The 21,017-nt window shown below is 38.4% G+C and overlaps 1 protein-coding gene across 6 annotated transcripts in view; it reads left to right on the top strand.

Moving 5' to 3' along the window:
* The window catches only part of SAC3C (SAC3/GANP/Nin1/mts3/eIF-3 p25 family), a 43,676-nt gene extending 23,168 nt beyond the window's left edge, over nt 1–20,508 (top strand). For 2 of the 6 annotated variants that reach the window (XM_028268052.2, XM_028268056.2), the window contains 7 exons: nt 932–1,153; nt 7,769–7,990; nt 8,115–8,200; nt 9,282–9,378; nt 13,029–13,121; nt 13,222–13,376; nt 20,177–20,508. In XM_028268052.2, coding sequence (XP_028123853.2) covers nt 932–1,153; nt 7,769–7,990; nt 8,115–8,200; nt 9,282–9,378; nt 13,029–13,121; nt 13,222–13,374 — 873 coding nt within the window. In that variant the 3' untranslated portion in view covers nt 13,375–13,376; nt 20,177–20,508. Of the gene's footprint in view, nt 1–931; nt 1,154–7,768; nt 8,016–8,114; nt 8,201–9,281; nt 9,379–13,028; nt 13,122–13,221; nt 13,377–13,991; nt 14,059–20,176 lie in introns of all 6 variants that reach the window. The other 4 variants (XR_014361564.1, XM_028268057.2, XM_082915471.1 and 1 more) reach the window with 4 other exon arrangements.
* The last annotated feature ends 509 nt before the right edge of the window (nt 20,509–21,017 follow it).

Raw genomic sequence — 21,017 nt, 5'->3', positions numbered from 1 at the left:
CGGGTATCTCCTGTAATACCCCATCCATTTGGTCTCAAAAAATTGTCTTAGTTTGATCATCTGATCATCTAATCCTACTTGGGGGGCATATGCACTAATAACATTCACTATATTCTCTCCAATAACTAGTTTAATTAACATAATTCAATCACATTTCCTATCGACCGCAACTACATTTTCTACAAGACTCTTGGCAATTATTATTCCTACCCTATTCCTGTGTCTATCCTTGCCACTATAATATAGTTTAAAACCGGTATCCTCTATTTCCCGAGCTTTCTCACCCGTCCACTTAGTTTTTTGTACGCAAGCTATACTAACTCTTCTCCTAATCATGACATCTACCAATTCCATAGTCTTACCAGTTAAAGTTCCTATATTCCATGTGGCTACTCTAAACCTATAATCTTGGACTAGCTTCGTTATCCGTGCTCGTCCAGAACAACGCGGAAACCTTTGCCCATTTTTTACTGCACTCAGCCATCAATTTGGCACCCCTTGCTCACTTTTCGAAACACCTAGAGGCAGGAGTAACACGTCACATAAGGGGAACGACCTAGTATTTAATTGATTCAAAGTATTAGGCTTCATGTCATAAAGGATCCGAGCAACTTTTTTATGTTTTGGCTGTCAGTACCTAACACACAATCCTCCTTCTTTACAAGGGTCTTGCGATAAAGTCTTGAACATGAGGTATGCATCTATTTGGCTTGTATTCAATGAAGGGTTCCTTGTCCTTTCTTTGGACATTTTCTTTCTATAAAAGTTCAGATTTGGTTTCGTTTTAATCCATACTTTTATGATGAATGACAAACTTTCCTGGGTTCCTCCTTGTTTTTCCCTTCTTATTTTATTTTTCTTATTTGCTATAATGTTATGCAATGTTTATATTTGATGCAGAACTCCGTTCACCCTCCATATCTCTTGCTAGTTTTGCAGAACTATATCCACAAAAAATGTGCAAGCTTCAGATGTGCGGCCTTTCCCGGTTCTGGAAGATACTTTAAACTATCTCTTAAACTTGTTGGATACTAAGGAACATCCCTTTGAAGTGGTACATGACTTCATCTTTGATCGGACAAGGTCCATAAGGCAAGATCTTAGTATGCAAAATATTATCAACAATCGAGTAATCCAGATGTTCGAGAAAATGGTAATTATTTTTATTATTGTTGTTTTTGCTATTATTGTTTCTTGCTGGAAACATCAGTCTGATTTATCTAGACAATTATTTCCCTCTAGGATTTAGTATATCCTCTTGTGAAGTTTCACTCTTTAATTTTTGCTATCACAATTCAGAAAGCTGGTATGAGGATACACAAGTAACTTACTATCATATGATAGTTATTTTGCAATGACAGTAATCTATTATGTATTTATATAATGAAGTAGATGATAAATCACAAAATTACCCCTCAGTAATCTTTTGTGTATTTTTGAAACCCATGATTCTTTCTCCTCGGGCAAGACTCTGCATAACTTGATGTCTTAACAGTTATTTTGCAATGGCAGTAATCTATTATGTATTTATAGAATGAAGTAGATGATAAATCACAAAATTACCCCTCTAGCCCTAAAGTCTCTTGCCGCCTAAAACTCTGCCAAGAAAGCGCTGCTTTACGTTTGATCCTATGTGCCTAGAGAATGCTATGCGTTCTCCACTTTCGGATCTCACAAAGAGATAACGTGTTTTTTCCTCTGACTTACTCTCTCATTCGTGGAGCGAAGAAAGCGGGCTTTGCCCCAGCTACCGTTATCCTTGGGAAACCAAAAGAGCTACCGAGGGAAAAGGGTGTAGTCTCTCCCTTGGCCTTTGGAGAGGAGAGGGCAGAGAAGAAAACGTCCTTCGCACAAGTTTTTTTGCTTCCTGCACCCTTACTAGTAAAGGGGCCCTTCGTCCAAGGAGGCATTCTAGTGGGAAGGCCGACCACTACATAAGCTGCCATCAGTCCAGGAGAGAAGGAAGCTACCTTTCTTTGATCCACCTTCTCGGGCAGGGAAGAGAACGAAAATGGACCGCAGATGGTGGTCGTGGTAGGTTCGAGGATCTTACGTGGTGGAGCGAACTCTTCTATCGTGTTGCATTTTCTTTGGCGGCCTAGCTGCACCCCCTCGATCCATCGTACTGAAGCGATTCGAGAAGAACGATTAGGGTCATATTCTATCCTTTCTACAATGCCCATAGACGAAGTGCTTCGTTTCAGATCAATTCTTTGCTGCAATCGCTTTGATCCACCCCCTTAGTGAAAAACCGTAGTACGCCCTAAGGAATTCCCACCATCAGACTTCCCTGTACTCAAAGTGAATTGTCTAAGTGCTCTCCCCTCTTGGCTTTGTCTCATTGTCTATCTCGTAATCATTCGATTCCGTCCTATTCGCACTCCTCTTTCATCGTCGTTGGTCCTTCTTTCACTTGCTAGTAAAGATGCTCGATTGCAGCTGTCAGCTACCTCTGCCTGGCTGCTGCTTGCTCGACCATCTCTTAAGAGATTTCCAAATAGACTATTTTCATCCTGAATCCCACCCATTCTAATCCAAGAGAAGCATTGGATAAGACTTTCTTCCGGACTATTCTGTGACATCACAAGTCTATAACAAAAGAAAGATGGGTCCGCTATCTCCATATTGCTTTCTAAGAAGCTAGACCCAATAACCAAATCAGCCCTTAGGTGCAGCCATCTCTTTCTTTCTGGAGGTATCTTCCGAATTGACTTTATACGAATTGGGTTTGTTAAGCATATAAAGAGGGTTCTTCCTTTCTAATAGAAGGGGGGCTCGGGGGATCTCAAGAATCGGAGAGGGAACGAGGAAGCGGTGTTAGCTTCAAGAGAATCTCCTCTGGCCGGCCGAACTAGCATTGGCGATGGGGGTTGCAGTCTTGCTTTTATAGGAGCGAGACCTTTGATTGTACTAGATTGGGTACTTCAAATTAGAATAGATGAAGTGAGCTCGGGGCTAATGCTAATGTAGGACCCGAGCGGTACCATTCATTGTCTACACTAGTGGGAGGGAGTGAACGGACTGACCGCTTTCCTCTTATATGTCTCTTTTTCTTTCTGTTTCGAGTAGATTTTATGTCTTTTCCTCCATTCTTAATATAATACTATGAATAGCCCTTTTATTTTTGAGGGAGGGGTAAACCCAACCCAATCTCAACATTCAAGGGCTTGAGTCAATCTCCTGAATCCGCTGGATCAACTACCACTTAACACTACTAGGACTTAATTTTTTCATATCCCCTCTACAGAACCTACTTTGGAATACAATGAGTTGCAGGTTTTTGAATGAAGGGGTAGTCTCTGCCGCTAGTGAAAGCGGGTACGGTAAGGGATGGGCAAAGGAAGGACACTACTTGACTGGATCCAAGGTCAACGACCCGTGGTGGAGAAGAGTCTCTGCTTGATGGGCTCGAGAAAGCCTTAGCTTCCCAGGGTTTCTGGACCCCTTAGAAAAGAGATTAAAAGTACACCACGAATCTCTTGTCTGTTGGAGGTGATTATTCTCTTTTTAGGTGGTAGTTTTTAGGTGATTGTTATGCGCCCTTCTCTCTTTGTTCCCGTCTTAGTTCTATGCTTCCTATACCGCATGCTCCAGTAAGAGATCAGTCTGCCAATGACACTGCCAATGTGGATTGGTATTCGTCGTATCGTAAGTCTTGCTAATAAAAGACTTTCAAGCCTATGTGGATCGGCAGTGTGGTCTTTATAGTAATAGTTGTTGCGTTGCCAGGGCCACCCCACGCGCAAATGGCATAAATCCAATTGGGTAGGAGCGGTTCTCTCTTTTAAGTTAACGAGTAAGCTCCCTTGTGCAAGCGCTAGTGAGTCCTCCAAGTGAGTGGAATGCTTAATGTACTTCGGTCGAGTGACTTTCTTACGCTTCTTCTCTCTTTCGTCTAAGTGGCTTCTCCTTTTGTTTTAGTCGAGCCAAACTTCATGCTTTACTGCCTGCCTTTTTCTTTTATATTAAAAGGCTATACAGACTATTCTATTGTTACCGTTACCTCCTCCTAATAGGAAGAAGAGGGGGGAAATTCCCTTTCCTTCTATTCAAGGTGGGCCAGTGAGAGAGAGCTTTTGACAAGAAGTGGTATCTTTATTGATCAAGATATAGTGAGTGTGAAGTATACCGCTCCGTGGGTACAAGATCGAAATGGATTGGAAGCCAAGTGAGATGTCTATCTAATAGTAAGGACGTCTCTAATGGAATCTAGTGGTAATGGATGCCCTACAAATATCCTATATAATCTAAAATGAAAAGTGAAGCGAAAGGCCCCTTAGTTTAGTAAGATGAAAGAGTTCAATCAGGCTCTCTTTAGTGACTTTACTTCATTGAAGCAAGCGCGAAGACGGATGCAGCAAGACCGGAAGACCAGCAACCCGAAGACCTGGCCTGGTACTCTAATTCAAGACAGATTTCATCCCCTCTGGACAGCAAAGACTGGAGCGAACTCAAGCAAGCCCTAACTAAAGCAGCTTACTGAAAGTGGCTTGAGCATTAACCTTTTCTTTTCATTTAGAAGAGAAAGAAATCCAGCAGAAGGGAACCCATGAACCAAGGGTAGCAATTCCTAATGAAGATAGATTTTCTGCTATTCCGCCCATTGATTCCTTCTACCATTCGGGCTTAAGCGGGTAGGACTAGAAAGCTCTTTCACCTTAGAACAAGCAGTGGGTGCATGTGAGTCTCATCTCTATTAGAAAGAAGGACTACAAGCACGGGTTAAGCAATCGCCTATGGAACTTTTATTTGGTCTTCCGTCTACTCGGATTAAAAGTCGAGTGAGTATCCCCGTCTACTTTGTCTCGCTCCTAGGATTTGAGCTTATGGAAGTGGTGGCTTTGAATAGAATAGACCTGCCTTGGCTTGACAAACCTAGTTGTAAGAATCTATGTATTATTGATTGATATAATGTTATTGTTGTTTTTATTACAATGATTCATGATTCCTATATATAGAAGAGGGTGAGTGTGTAGTAGGTAAGAAGTAGGTGAAGTGGAGGTGGTAGTGGTGTAGTGGGTTAGGTTTAGTGGAGTAGGTGAGGTGGTAGTGGTGTAGTGGGTTAGGTTTAGTGGAGTAGGTTTAAGTGGGTGTAGTGGGTTAGGTTTAGTGGAGTAGGTTTAAGTGGGTGAAGTAGGTGATAAATTTTAACACTAGTGATCTCGGTATAAATTGTGGGCGAAATTCCTTTCTTTTTCAGCCCTTTCTATGCTGTGCTTCATCTTTCTCTTTTTTCGGTGATCCCAGTCCTGCTCTTTTGAATGAGAATAGACCCTTCATTAGACCTTAGAATGAAAGAGGAGCTCATCAGTCCCAAGAAGACAATCTCCCTATAAGGAAGTGTAGCGAGCTCGTAATACTGCTCTGTGTCTTCAAACCTGGGAACAAGTTTGAAGACAACCTCTTTGTGCATTTAATTTGTGAGTTTGATCTGGATGTAGTCTACCCTCCCAAAGTGTTGGGAGCAGGTGGAGAAGGGGTTCTTTGGTGATTGTCAAATGACGATTAACATTATCCGTTGAAAAGTGAGAGGGTTGAGTGTGGATGATAAGGGGTTGGGGGTGAAATCTCTCCTTCAAGGTTGAATGGCGGATGCAGTGTATGTCCAAGAAACAAAAATAGAAGATTTGATGGTTGAATTCGTGAAAAGCATGTAGGGGCATTTTGTTGTTATGGGATAGGACAGTGGGGGAAATAGAGGAGGAGGTGGGCTTGTTCTCTGTCTCTTGCTTATTTAGATGTATGGGGGATGTGCTTTATTTGGTGTTCTCAAAGGTTTATGGCCTGACGGAGGATAGAGTGAGAAGGGAGATGACTCCCTTCAGATGGGGGATTCCTTGGTAAGTGGGAGGGGAAGTGGTTGTCTTGTTTTTCTTGTGAGAGGGATATATGTTGGAGGTGGGTGGTGGCGGAAAAATATGGTTCTTTGTGGGGTGATTGGACGACATTAGAGGTCTCTACCTCTCATGGGGGAGGGGGGTTTGGAATGGTATTTAGTTAGTATGGGATGAATTTTTTTGATACTTGTCAGGTGCAGGCAGAGAGGTGAGAGGGTGATGTTTTGGCATCACAGGTGTGGTGGTGAGTAATTGTGGAGAGTCTTCCCTCCCATCTTTTTGGCTGTTGATACAGAAGTCACAATGGGGAACTACATTCTGAGAGTGGTCTCTGATGTCTTTTGGGATTTGAGTTTAGGGGCATTGGAGAGGGTGATTCGTTGTTGTGGCCTGTGGCCTGGAAATAGGAATTGGAGATTTGATGTCACGTCCCTCTGTGAAGCTTTATTGAGGGGAAGAGTAGGGGTGACTTTCCCTTGGAAAGGTGTTTGGTTTGTAAGGGTCTTGTTCAAATTGGCTTTCTTTTTTTGGAATGCAGCTTATTTGAAGATTCTCACCATTGATAATCTTATTAGAAAATGTCAGATATAGTAAATTGGTGCTTTTTAGTAGTGTGATGAGGAGAGAGTCTGTCATATGCTCATTCATTGTGGCATGGTGACAGAGTTTTGGACTTTGGTTTTGTCTTTGTTCGGCATGTGGTGGGTATTTCTTAGAGATGTCTCAGGGGTTATGTTTGAGTGGTGGGGAGGTCGGGTCATGAGGCAAAGGCGGAAGGTGCTTTCTTCATTGTACTTGCTGTGGCTGTTATGGAGGGAATGAAATAAGAGTACCTTTCAAGGAGTGGAGGAGCTTTTCATTAGGCTCAAAAGTTATTTCTGGCTACTTCATATAATTGGATTTCTTGAAGAGTTACGCCTAGCCTTGATCAATTTGTTGATTTTTTAGATTTTCTACAGACGTAAAGAGTTATCGGCCTTTTCTTTCTTGAGTGTATAGACCTCTTTTGTTTTGAATGCTTCATGTTATCATGGTCTAACCTTTTGTACACAGATTGCATCCCCTTTGATGCCTAAACTTATAAAACGGAAAAAACTCCCCCATCACCCATTATTGCAGGACCAACATTGGGTAATTTCCTTTTTGACTATGCAATAGTCATGTATAGACAACATTGCCTATGTTTGGTGATGTTTGGACATGTTGAGAGTCGAGACCTAATGTAAATATTGACACGTCTGCATCTTGGTTCCAACACAAGTTTGTCACAGGCTGCCTTGCAGAGTCTAATGATTAAGAGGATCAAAGATTTGGGAACTGAATTTTTTTTTGGTGTGGCTATAGTTGAGGTAAAGGATGATAACATCTTTGATAAGTTCGGACTTGCTATTTTTGTTGTGGAAGTGGTCATATCCTGAATTTTCCATGAAGATTGTTTCTTGTGCTGCAGTCTCAAGTGTGAGTTCAGTTTCTTTATTTTCTTTTTTCTGTGATGTGTTTTTGTCATGCTTGCTCCTAAAACTTGATAGATTCTATTCTTTCAAAACTGCCTAAAAGTTTTATAAATAAGGAACTACAGATATTAATGCTGTTTCTGCTGAACTGCAGGACACAACTTAACAGGTTTTCATTTCTGATGGAACGTTCAACTCTATTTTGTTAACAGTTTAATATTTCCTTGAAAATTTTCATCAGGCTTTTTTTGTCCTTCTCTTGTTGAGGCTGCATTAAAAATTGTGCATATTGTTGTACAGGATTCCAAAATGCACCATGCCTGAAAATCATGTCTTTATGAATCTTCAAGCTACAATACATTAAACCTGTTTATTTATTTATTTATTTATTATAAGTAATTTTTTTTTTTTTTTTTTTTTTGTACTTCAGCCATGCACATTTATGAACCCAGACTTACAATATATTTTATTGTACAGGTTAAATTTCATGTCATTTCGCACCACAAGCTTCGAAGATGTAGTAACAGTCCAAATATTTCTTCAAAGTATTATCTCAACATGGAACAGCTTACGAAGGCTCTGACGTCTCTATATCATCTTTATGAAGCAAATCGAAATATCCAGTCCATTTATGAGAATGAAGCTGAATTCCGTTCACTTTACGTGCTTCTTCATCTTGGTTGTGACAACAAACCAATGGTTCAGCTTTCTTTTAATTCCTGTGGTTAATTCTGCCAGCTCAATTCATTTTATTATTATTTTTTTTTTGCAGTTTTGTGCTAGGTCCTGAATTCACTAAATATATCTTCTCTGTATTTGGCAGGGGGAGTCACTGTCATTCTGGTTTTGTCATGTTGCTTCTCCCATTATACAATCAAAGGAAATGTGTTTTGCCCGAATAGTTTTAAGGTAGCATTAAAATTATGGGAAATTCTGATTTATCAACCCAAAAAAAAAAAAAAAAAACTATGGGAAATTCTATTTGCATGCCACTACTCATCTCTATACACGCCATCTTCAAAAAAATAAAAATAAATAAAAAAAAAAAATAGTTAAAAAAGTTTTATCCCTCAAGCAAATTACTCTTTTGGACAAAATCCTGAAACCTAATTTCTTAGTACACCACCACCACCAGCAGCCACAGACACTGCCAACGCTACAACCTCCTCCCTTACTACCGACCACCACCACCACCACCACCACCACCACAGCCAGAGACACCGCCATGCCAACGCTACAACCTCCTCCCTTACTGCCGACCACCTCCACCACCACCACCACCACCACCATCACCATCACCATCATCATCATCATCAGCCCCCACCATTGTCCAGTGCCACCATCAGCATCACCACCTCCTCACCAGCCCCCCACTGCAGTCAACGCATCTCCCCAGCCCCTACCACCGTCAACACCCTACACAACTGTGAGCCAACCCCCTCCCAATGGCACCCTTTGCGGTCACTCCTGCAACAACTTCAAAATGCAGTGGAGGACGACGAGGGAGGAGCTCTGGTGAAAAAGGAGAAGGAGAAAGAGTTGGTGAAGGAGGGATGGGGAGAGAGTGACTACCGACCGGGGGGGGGGGGGGGGGTGGGTAGGGGGCTGGGAAGGGGGTTATGACTGGAGGGGAGGGTTGTGGGGGAAGGGTGTTACGACAAGGAGGGGTGGTAGCTGGCGCTGGCACTGGCGGTGGTTAGGGTTAGGGTTTGTTGGAGAAGATGAGGGAAATTTGGTAATATTTGAAAATTGATGGTGTGTATTGAGAAAATATCAAAAAAAATTAATTTGTGTGTGGTGTGTACTGAGACAACTAGTGGTGTGCAAATGGAATTTCCCTAAAACTACTGCTCTTATGACATCTTTGCTAGTCTATTTGCATTTTAGTAACGCCTTGAGGGGTAGTTTTATTTTTAATAAACTCAAGCAATGCTACATTTGTTTTTTTTCTAAAGGATTTTGTCATTTTATCTACTTTTATTTGAAACAGATACTATCGTTTTGGCAATTACAAGCGCTTCATCTGTACTACAGCAGCTGAAGCATCCTATTTGCAATATTGCATAATTGAACCTTACATTAACGAGGTTGTTTTCAATCTCTGTGTGTGTGTGTGTGTGTGTATAGTGATATATCTGTGAGCAGCCCTCTGTGCTTTTTTCATTTATCAAAGATTTATCCAAAATGCCTAGTTCTTGGTTTCAGGTACACTCAATTAACATTGTTGTCATGGCCGTATAACAGAGATGGAGTAGTGACTATCTCACAAGCATCCGTCTCACTTTTATTTATAACAACCATCCCAGGCTTAGTTACAAAAGGAAGGAGTATAAAATTAAACATAAAAGAGAATTTAAAAGCTGAATATGTACAATGCCTTCAAACTTCAAGTTTTCAGGAACATTAGGCTATGATAATTAAGCACCTTGATTAAGGGATTGAAAGCATGTATAAACATAATGGCCTTGTTTGGTTTGCTTTTGAGAGAGTAATTTTGGAGAAATTTTTTTAAAATTTTGTTTGGTTTACTGATTTTGGAAAAAAAATTTCCAAAATCACTTTCTCTCTCTTACACATCAATCAATCACTTTTTCTCTCTCCTCTCTCCTTCTCAATCACTTTTTCTCTCACTCACATCTAATCAACTACAACAAAATATCGAATCATCCCAAACTCCCATACTCCAAAACTATTTCTAAAATATACAACCAAACAAACCAAAAAAATTTCTAAACTCTCCAAAAAAATTTTTGAAAATTTATCTCCCAAAACCAAACTAAAAACATCCAATATGCTCAAAAGAGAATCTCTCAATCTTGCATCTCTAAATCCTAATCCATTTCATATAAAAATAAAAAATAAAAAATAACGTATAGAGATACAAATCATATAAGAAGCTCGTAGGAAATATAGCATAGCAAATTATATTTCTTAAGACAATTGATATGGCATGCTTCTAGCATTTCATATAGCAAAGAAAGCAAATTTAACTCCTAGGCTTTCAAGAAATGAAAGATATGCTAATGCCATTAAAAAAACACCTAGGGTGTTACAATTGTAGTTTGGTCTATCACATCTTTTAATTTTTTTCTTTATCTTTTGGGGTGAAATCCTCTTTACCATCTTTTGATTTTGGCCTAGAGCACTTTACTCTCCTCACATTTAAATATATGCAAAGTGCTCTCCCATGGTTTTGACCCATCTTGCACTCTATCTCCCTACCCTATGCAGCACAAACACCTCTCCGAAGGCAATGTACAAGTGTCCGACACGTGTTGGACACTAACATGCGGTGGACACGTGTCAAACACTCTACAAGACGTGCCTTGGACACGTGAGGACATGCAAGGAAAAATAAACTTGAGAAATAGAGAAGAGGTGATTAAAGAAGCCCTAACCAGTTGGAAGGGGGAGAGAGAGAGAGAGCGAGCCCTGAAGCTGTTCAAAGAGGTGAATCAGAAGTCGATCGAAGGCCTGAAGCTGTTCAAAGAGGTCGATCGAAGAAACTTCTTTTGTTTTTCTTCATCTTCTCCTCTATTATGCTTCTCTTTTCTTCTCTTTGATTCTGCTTCTCTCTTCTTCTCTTTTCTTTACTTCGTTTTTCTTCTTTTCTTTTTTTGATTTCGTTTCTCTCCTCTTGGTTCTTTGTTTTCGAGGTTTTTTTTTTCCTCTTCTGTGTAGCGCCGCCCCCCCCCCCCCCTTCCTTTCTAACTTTTGGGTATCCTTGTTTGCTGAACATGAAATGCATAGAACAAATTAGTTTTATTTTATTTGAAGAAAAAAAAATCAAATTTTATCAAAATCTTTTGGGTATTGTGTTTATTAATTACCTTCCAATGATTATTTTTTTATTTTTTAAAATATTTTAGACATAATAAATAAATAAAAATTATATATATTGAACGTGTTCCCAACGTGTCGTGTCTCCCATTTTTTTAAAATTTGCGTGTCCGTGCGTCATAGTCCCTACCATTACTAATTTCATTTAAATTGATAGAAATTGTGCCACATACATAGATTTTTAGAGTTGTCCTAAAATAAAATAATAAGTCAGTCAAATTTAGTGTAAAATAATAATTTTTCCATTTCATCATCTTCCTCATTCGGAAACCCTAACTTAAAAGCTCTGTCCCTAACTCACCTACCTTCTCTAAACACCACCCCTATCACCTCCAACCACCTGCCATCCCACCACCTTGCTGCCACTCTCTCACGCCCTCTCCACCTCATGTTGGGTTCTCAATGCCCAAGAAACAATCATGAGCAAAGCAAGATTTATAGAAAAGAGAGCAGTGCGATGCAGATCAACAATGAACATAGACACGGCACTTATACATATCCATACAGACAAAATATTGTATATATACACAATATACTATACAATATACATAAACACAAACACTTATATATGTCCATACATACAAAAATCAAATTGAAATTGAAATGAAAAGTCAAATAGGCATCATGTGATGCAGTAAGGGTCTTGTCTTTAACCATGATTTTGACTGGATCTTACCGTGTCAGACAAATACAAGGGAGGGTATTAAAATCATTTTGCAATTTTTGTTAGCAGAGTTAATTGTGCATTTTAGTCCCAAAACACATGAAGATGAATTGCATATTTTTTAATGAGGGAGCTAAAGTGCTCCTAAGCTAAACCACAAGGTGGTAAAAAGGATTTTTCCATATTTTTTAGTTTTGTTTTTCTTATGCCTAGCAGATTCTTTCCATTAACTAGTGAGAACTTTTTGTTTATTTGGAATAGCTGAGGTGGTGTATTTGTGTCACACCCCAAATTCGTGGTCCGATTGGCATGGCCCACATGGCCTTATCCCAAGGCACGCACGTAAGGCTAAACAAGAATCCACAATCGATTACTAAATGATTGCAATTATTATGGTCTAATGTCATAAATAAGCCAATGCTCAATCTAGTGACATGCCAAATTATAAAATGGGCAAAACTAGTTCTACCAACACCATAAATATACCAAGTGGAACACAAATAGCCCACACAATAACACAATCCTAAACAATACTCAACCATAATGAATATGCATGATAATCAACATGATTAATTAAATGTATCCTAAAGATCCATGCAATAGAGTCCCTTCCAAGCTATGAACTCTAAGGCCTTCTTTCACTTGAAAATGTTAACAACTAAGTCACCAAACTGGAGGTTAACTTTTATCTTTATTGACACTTGACTTTGATCTGTTGATTTGTACTTCAATACAAAAAGATGTAGTAACTTTTAACCCATCATTGACCCTTTTAAGCCTTTCATGTGGCATATCAAGGCTAATTAGATGAGAATTTCTTAATTTTTTATAAGGTCGCCATCCATGTGCCCCCAGATTATTTTGTTGGTTCTGAATGTGGCAAACATTGATTCACCATCTTGTGATTAATTTTATCAGTGGATGCCAGCGTCAATTTGTTTGTTTGTTTGTTTTTTTTTTTTTTTTTTTTTTGTGTCTATTTCCTGTCCTGTTTGTCTTCCCAGATACATCTCTCTATGTTTATTTTAATTGTTGATTGCTCATGCATATAGTGATGTTCAGTCTATAATTTAATAAAAATTTGGTTTACTAATTAAACTACACTGATTTAGTCCTGATTGTATGCTTGAGAATGATGTAGTACTTTGCACAATAAGTGTGCACTTGTTACAAAAAGTATAACTGATTCAGCATTTTGTGTTCTTGTTTGCATCTTTATTGAATATATAAAAGATTCGAGTATTGGCGGTGTCCTGTGTGAATTTTGGAGGTTACAAGCTCCATCCATATCCGCTGGCAGACCTATCCAAACTATTGATGATGAAGGTAAAATTTGTATTTTTTGGCATTAGTTCTTTGATTTGTGTAGTATGAAAGTCAACTTGTATGTGTGGTCTTGAAACATTCGTGGTCATGTGTTCTTTAGGAATCAGATGTGGAATCCTTCTGCCATGATTGTGGTCTTGAGACCTCCACAGATGAAGTAGGGAATAAGTTTTTACCTACCAAGCAAACAAGTTTTTGCCATCCAAAGGGAGGTTTTCAAAATTATTGCCTAGTAGGTTCAGCATTATTCTAGAGGTGAGTGTTAAAACAGTTTAAATTTTCCTTTTGCTGTGTATTCATTTATCATTCAAAGTAAAGAAAAGCAATCATGGAAGCCAATTTTAGTATATTTTTATTGAAGACAAATGACTCAAAAAATTGTGCCGTTTGACATTTTTATATTTTGAAAATTTATCTATTGTTAATCCTAGAAATTGTAGAATATATGTGTGTGTGTGTGTGATATAACAGATCTGATTATCATAAATTCTCATTATTAATATTATTTTTGGTTAGGGTGGTTAAGTTGTAGTTTATACATTTCGGTTGTTGATCCTATTATGTTATCTCTTAGTTTTGTGATGTGTTATTAACTTGTCAAAACATACAAATTTCAAAGTGTGGAGACTTTATTCTGGTGGCAATTAAAATGCTTCCTTTTTGGCTTTTGACTAGGCAATTAATAACCAACTAATATTTTGTGTACAAAGGTGCTGAATGTATGTGCTGTATGAGTGGTTTGGTCGCTACCAAAACTCACTCACAGCTTGGAACACCTTTAGTGTTATTGCATGACATATGCATGTTTTTATTCCATGTTTGAGTGCTTTAAGTTGAATTAGTCTCTTTGATATTTGTGATGCTTTGTAGTATGCCTTGATATGAAATGAATTGAAGTTTAGAGGTCTAAGATTGAGAAAATTCTCATTTGAACAAGGTATGCTCATGTGTACTCTTAAATTCTGAATTAAGGTGCTTAATTGTATTGGTCTAATGTGCTAGAAAATTTCATGTGTTTTGTGAAAAACTAATTGGGATTATTAGTAATTAAGTCTAATCAAGATTAATTAACTTAAGTATGATTAGGTCTTACCTAACTTAATCTTGTGATTAGTTGGCATGAAGTAGGCACATGTCCTACTTAGTGTAGATATATAAGTATATTATAGAGACAAGTGTCTCTTTATGAAGGAGAAACCCTTCAATACGCATCCCCTTATATACACCTCGTTATGTATTTTTTGGGTACATGTATCACATTTTTGTGGCAATTGTTACGTTTTCTATTAGAGTTGCAACAGTTTGTGGTTCAGAAATAAAGTAACGCATTTTGTGATATAATGTTATGCATCTTTTTCATCTAAACATTTTTTAACCACCACATGAGTAATTTCATTTTTTTACTACAAATTGGTGTAGCTCTATCAAAAGATTACGTAACATTTGCCATAAAAAATGTGTAACGTGTACCCAAAAAAAATGTGTAACAAAGCGCATATGGTATACACACTACCAAGGAGTTTTACTTTACAAAATAAAACAAACAAAAACAAGAGAGAAATTTGCTGAAAAGAAAAAAAGAAAGAATAAAGAGAAGAGAAGAGAGGGAAAATAAGAAAAAGAGAAAAAGCTCAATTTCTTGTCCTAGAATAGTTTCTAGCTTGATTCAGGGAAAAATTCATTCTCGTACATGACTTTATGATCCTTTGATTGGTAAAATTTGTAGTGAAAATGGATTTGGGAAGCAAAATGGGAGAAGATAAGTTTGGAGAATTGTTTTCATTGATTCAAGCTTTTGATTTGGAAATGTCCCAATCTTTTCTATAAAAATGGAATTCATGGAGCTCTCTTTACTTCCTACAGCTTCAGAATGATAAATTTCATGCTTTTGGGTTTTGAAATGTTGAAATAATAAGGTCTTTGTTCGAGTGGAGATTCAGAAGGCAGAGGTGATGGCGTCTTTGCAGTCTTTAGATGATCGGGAGGCTCATGGGGGTTGTCCAGTGATGATGTGATTCGAAAGGAGGTGGTCAGGCAGGACTTTGTTCATTTGTCCCGTATGGAGGCAGCGTGTTTTCATCAGAAGTCTAGGTGCTTGTGGCTGAAGGAGGGTGATTGGAATACAAAAAATTTTCATAGGATGGCCAATGCCCATTGTCGGGCTAATCAGATTATGATACGGGTGGATGGGAGGGATCTAAATTCTAATAAGGAGATTAGGGAGGAGATTGTGGTCTTTTATCAGAGGCTGTTTCTGGTGCAAGGCAAGGAGTGGTGGCCAGGTATGGATGGAGTTCTGTTTGATGTGATTTTGGGCAGGGATAAGGGGGCCTTGGAGCAGGCTTTTACAGAGGAGGTGCTTGGGTTGGGGCATTGAAGGCTATGAGTGGGGATATGGCTCCAGATCTAGACGGGTTTACAATGGCTTTTTTTACAGCATTGTTGGAGTGTGGTTAAGGAGGATGTGATGGCGGTGGTTGAGTCTTTTTTACTACTAGGCAGTTTTAGAGGAGCTTTAATGCGATTTTTTTTATTTTGATTCCGAAGAAAAGGCGGGTTGAGGATATTTGGGATTTTAGGCCCATCAGTTTACTTGGGAGTGTGATAAGCTTTTGGCTAATAGGCTTAGGTGTCTTGCAGGATGTGGTGTCAAAATCTCATAATGCGTTTGTAGGGGTTCGTCATATTTTGGATGCAGTTCTAGTGGCTAATGAATGTGTTGATTCTCGGATTCGGGAAGGGCGCCCTTGATTGGTTTGTAAGTTGGACATTGAGAAGGCTTATGACAATGTAAATTGGGAGTGTTTACTTTATGTTATGGGTCGCATGGGTTTTGGCGGCGGCGTGGTGCCGGTGGATGGAGTTTTGTGTGTGTACTATGTGGATTGGTGAACGGCACACCAGAGGGTTTCTTCCCAACGTATCGGGGTCTTCGGCAAAGGGATCCTTTGTCACCATTGTTATTTATATTGGTTATGGAAGCCTTGGGTAGATTATTATTTAGGGCAGTGTATGGGGTTTGGTGGAAGGCTTCATGGTGGGTGGTTCTTTTGGGTTTTAGTTGGTATGTCTCATTTGTTGTATGCGGATGATCCCTTGATTTTTTGTGGAGCAGAGGATCAAGTGTTCCATGAAATTCGAACTTGTGAATTACACTTTCTGAAGCGCTAATCACTACTTAACTTACCACTAAGCTAACTCCTTGAGGATTTGTCTAAATCCATTGAACCTCAAATAACTTTGGATCAAGTTTGTTTGGGGGCTACATTAGATGAGATTGTCAACCTCTTTCAATTGTTTATCATATCTCACATTTGGATTGACCTAGAATTATAAGGCAGGAATGACAAAATCATATCAATTTTTTAATTTACCCTATTAGTCTGAATCTCTCCGTAATCACTTGATAGGGCCGCGTGGAGAAGAAGGATTCATGTAGCCGACCCCATTTGATGGGACTTAAGGTTTCGTTTGGTTTGGTTTGGTATTATTCCATTTCTAAGATCATGCCCTTTTACAAAGCAATAGACTGATTGGTAGCCATAACAAAATGATTATCAAGATTTGTGAAGTCTCGCATCATCACCAAATACGTTAACCATCGAAGACACGAAGCTGTCAAGAAGAAATGAGTAAAAAAAACAGCTCATCTCATAAAATTGAAGGATAATGGGAAGTCAATATCAACACCATAGTAAACAACAATGAAATCATTTCAATTAACCCACATCCCCCCATTATATAGCCTCTCAACTCCGGCAAAAACATTGCGAGTACATATGTTAACCAAACCAAATAAAGCCTTAAATTCCATCAAATGTGGTCGGTTGCATGAATCATTTTTCTCCACTCGACTCTATCAACGGTCATTTGGTTAGTCAAATTAAGGAGATTCATATCTCTATTTATTTATGAAGAATGAAAATACCAACATCATAGGCTAATACCAACAAAACAGAGAGGTCGACTCAAACTGGAAGTGATCTAATGGACCTCCAGGGCTGCCGACAATCCTATACGAAGGAAGAGAAGGTGCCGACCTAGAGGAAGGAAGAGCAGGCTTCGGTTGCCCTGGAGGGGGGCTGACTAACCTTCGGCAGCCCTAGGTGAGAGCCGACAGACCAAGAGGGACCTTCGGCTGGCGTGGGTAGGAGCCGACTATCCCATACAAGGGTTTGGGTGGCCTGGGTAGTCCTTCGATGGAAGCAAGGTGATCTTTGGTTGGTCCAAAATTTTTGGCTGTGATAGCATGTAGGTTTAGAGAAGAGAAAGAGTTAGGGAATAGGTTAGACCTTATCTCCTTTTTATATTGATAATAATGAGTAATTACAAGAGTGCCATAAGGCATAAATTATGGGCCAACCCATTATACATCAATCAAGGTAAATATTTTTTGCTATTCTAACACTAATCTACTTTTAGAAACTTAAGGTAAGTAGTGTTTTTTCAAAGTTAGGCTTTGGCTCACTCCTCTCCCCTATATGTGTGTAGATGAAAAAGATGATTGAGGCTTGTGCTAGCTTTATACATGTATATATGACGTGAATATTTGGATGATTTGCCTTCTTAAGATAGAAGTATGTTATGAGGACCTTTTTATATAGGTGGCTTGTTAAATGAGATGCACATTGTTATTGTCCATTGTGACTAAGTCAGAATGTTGTAACAATAAATAAAGTAGTGGTTGTTTCCATTTCATGTATCTACGTACCAGCTCTAAATGGATGCTATGAGATTAAACATGTTAAAATATTTGAAGGCTTCCGCTATTTCTAATGATTTTACCCAAAATTTTAATAGGAGTGGTATTGAATCATTCAGGTAGGCCTTTGGTAGTCTGTGACTATTGGCTGGTCACTATATTTTAGTTAGGAGTTGATGGGGTTGTGATGTAGCTTATGTTCGTTTCAGTGTGTATGCTGAGAGCCTCAAAGCTCCTAATGGGGTTGGTTACTATAATGATGCTGTCTCATTTTGTTTGTTGAGAGTTTTGGAAGGCAAGTTGGCTAGGTGGGTGGGTGGGTGTAGTTTGTTATGCATTTGGGAGCTGGGTGAAGATTGCAGTAGGGGTAGGGAAGGGGCACGGACACGATCACGGGCACGGGCACGGTCATGGTCATAGTCACACTTGCACTACATTTGAGCCAGGGCAGTCTGGTGTCTCCCCAGGACCAAAGAATATCTTTGTAGCATTTCGGATATTAAACTCAACTCGTTTATGTTGATTGGTACCTATTACTTAGTGCTTGTGTTATTTTTAGTCTCTTGGGAATGATAGGTCTACATTTGACCCCTTTTATTATTATAATTAGAACCCCCTTGACTAATATTACAGCATTGATTGATGTGTCATCAGAATGGTTGCGTAAGATTGGACCAAAAATCTCGATTCACATATTTGTTTCTTGAGTAGCCTTCACTCTTGTACCATTTTCTCTATACACTTTGAATCTTGATGTGAGGTTAAAACCATTGGAAAGCTTATTTTTGAGGCTTCGATTTAGACACAACAATGGCCCAAAATGGAGTTCAGACGAGGGAATTATGCCTGTTCGAAGTTTAGGCACCAAAGCTATCAGCATAGTTCACTTGACCACTCGAGCGGTCCATAGACCCAAATAGCTCTGATTTTCAAAAATAGACTTAGATCTTGCAAGCACTCATCCATCGCTCGAGGGCATTTAATTGCTCGAGCGGTCTGTTCTAGAAAACAAAGATCCAACAAGCCTTCAATCACTGCTCGAGCGCAACTTTGGTTGCTCGAGTGATCTATTCGAATTCAATGCGTGAAAACTGTACCTTTAGCCAGATTTGTGGGCCCCAACTTTTATGCTTGCACTATATATATGGGCCTTCGATAATTCTCTCAACTCTCTTTCTTTACATTTTTTTTTTCTCTTCTTTCTAAAAACCTAACCCAAACCGTTACAAATCCCTCATCCAAACCAAATCAAGTGAGAATTTCACCCTGGTTCTTTAGACAAAAGTGGAGAGCGTGTTGAGCGCATTGTCGATTCGACTTCCTCGAAAAATTCAAATTTCTTCCTTCTCCCTCTCAATCCTTGAGGTAGGGATTTTCTTGTCCTTGTACAGGTATTTTAGTAGGATTATGTGGTATTTTGTTAGTTATTGTTGTTTGAGAGATTAGGGTTTTGTTTTTATTAATATCATTGCACAAATTGGGGGTTTACTCAAATTTTGGAATGTTTCCTCAAACTATTCTTTTATGACTAAAATATGGCATAAGAATTTATGAATTTTTGCTCAAATTGAGAAAGGCCCAATTTTTCTAAAATCCTAGGAGTGTGGAAGATAAGGATGTGATTTGTGTGTTGAGGAATTTATGGAAATTCTTGGAAAACTATGAATATTTGGAAAATTTTGAGGAATGATGAGATTCTTGGAAATCATGTTTTATTTTGAAAATATTGTGGATTGTTGAATTATGCTCTAAATATTACCATATTGGAATATTTTGATAGAGATAATTGTTTAGGCAATCGGTGGAGGATTGCGTTGATGTGTTGTAGAATGAATATGAAATTATGAGAATTGAAACCATTTTTGCAAGGCATGCATGACATTGACATATTCATGATTTTATGTTTTTATCTCCTATTGCATTTGAGGAACGTGTTATGTTGGGTCATTGAGAACTTTTTGGAAAATATTGAGAATTGGGGTAAATACTTTGGTAAATCCGATTAAGGGGTGTAGATTTGATTGTGAGAATTAAGTTGGCTTGTGGTTCTCAGTGAAAGTCTAAAAAATAGCGCAGGGTAGGATCCAATTTCCTTCCGGTTTGTAGCCGGTAAAGTAGAGTATTTGGTAGTTCTTTCATAGACTACTAGCAGACACGTACTTTGGGATTTTCAGTGTTGTATTTACCACCCAAATGGTTTTGATGAAATGAAGCGTTTGCATTGGTTGTGTTTTGGAAAGTGCATGGCATGTCATTAAATTTCATGATCATGATTATGTTAAAACTTACGCACTTTGTTAAGATTATCTCTGTTGGGCTTTATGCTCATCCGTTTGTGTAAAATCATTTTCAGGTGTTGACAGTGTGTCTCCGCTAAGATGAAGGCCATGGAAGATTTTGGGGGCTAAGGCTCATTGTTTGTTATTTTTGTAAAGCCCAGTGCTTAACTTGTATTTGGGTTGAAACCCTTTTATTAATTGTAACAAGGCTAGGCCCTTGAAATGTATAAGCCCCTCGAAATGTATAAGCCTTTAAGGCATTTATCTTGGTTATTGTTCAATTTTTATAGGTTTTTAGGGTTATGATTGTACCAATGTATGTAATTAACTTTTGAAATCTCACGGCAATGTTTGGAATGAAATATATATATATATATATATATCTAATGAAAGAGATTGTTTTATTGAAGAATGTGGATACAAACTGGTGATTTTTATCAGCTTTCTCATGTATATGATTTAATCAGTTGATGGAAATGAATAGTGAACATGGTTTATATGCTATAAAACGTGTTCTATAAAATAGAGGGCGTTACAATCTTTGTGCATCACCAAGTCCCAAGAGAAGGCTAATTGGAGTCCTCTAGTTGTTTAGACACATTCAGGGTGCCATAGGGCTCTTATATATAATGTTTTTACATTTTTGTTAACTGAGAGGTAATTCATATTATACCCTAATGTAAATTTACTAATGAGGACCACACATTAAATCCTAAAATAAAATATTTTTTTTTCACATAGTACACCCTAGTTACTTATACGTATTATGCATATTCTTTCTCAAATTTCAATTGTTTTCTTTTTCTTTTTCTTCTTCTTCTTCTTCACTCTAAAATTCCAAATCATCCTATCAAAACTCACCGTTATCATCATCATTATTTCTTATTCTTGGGAATAGAAGAAAGTTCAAACAAA

This window comes from Camellia sinensis, chromosome 2 (assembly GCF_055761805.1).
Source record: "Camellia sinensis isolate YWXY chromosome 2, ASM5576180v1, whole genome shotgun sequence".
Classification (NCBI taxonomy): domain Eukaryota; kingdom Viridiplantae; phylum Streptophyta; class Magnoliopsida; order Ericales; family Theaceae; genus Camellia; species Camellia sinensis.
The sequence above is the reverse complement of the archived record's forward strand: the minus strand, read 5'-3'. Positions and strand labels throughout refer to the sequence as shown.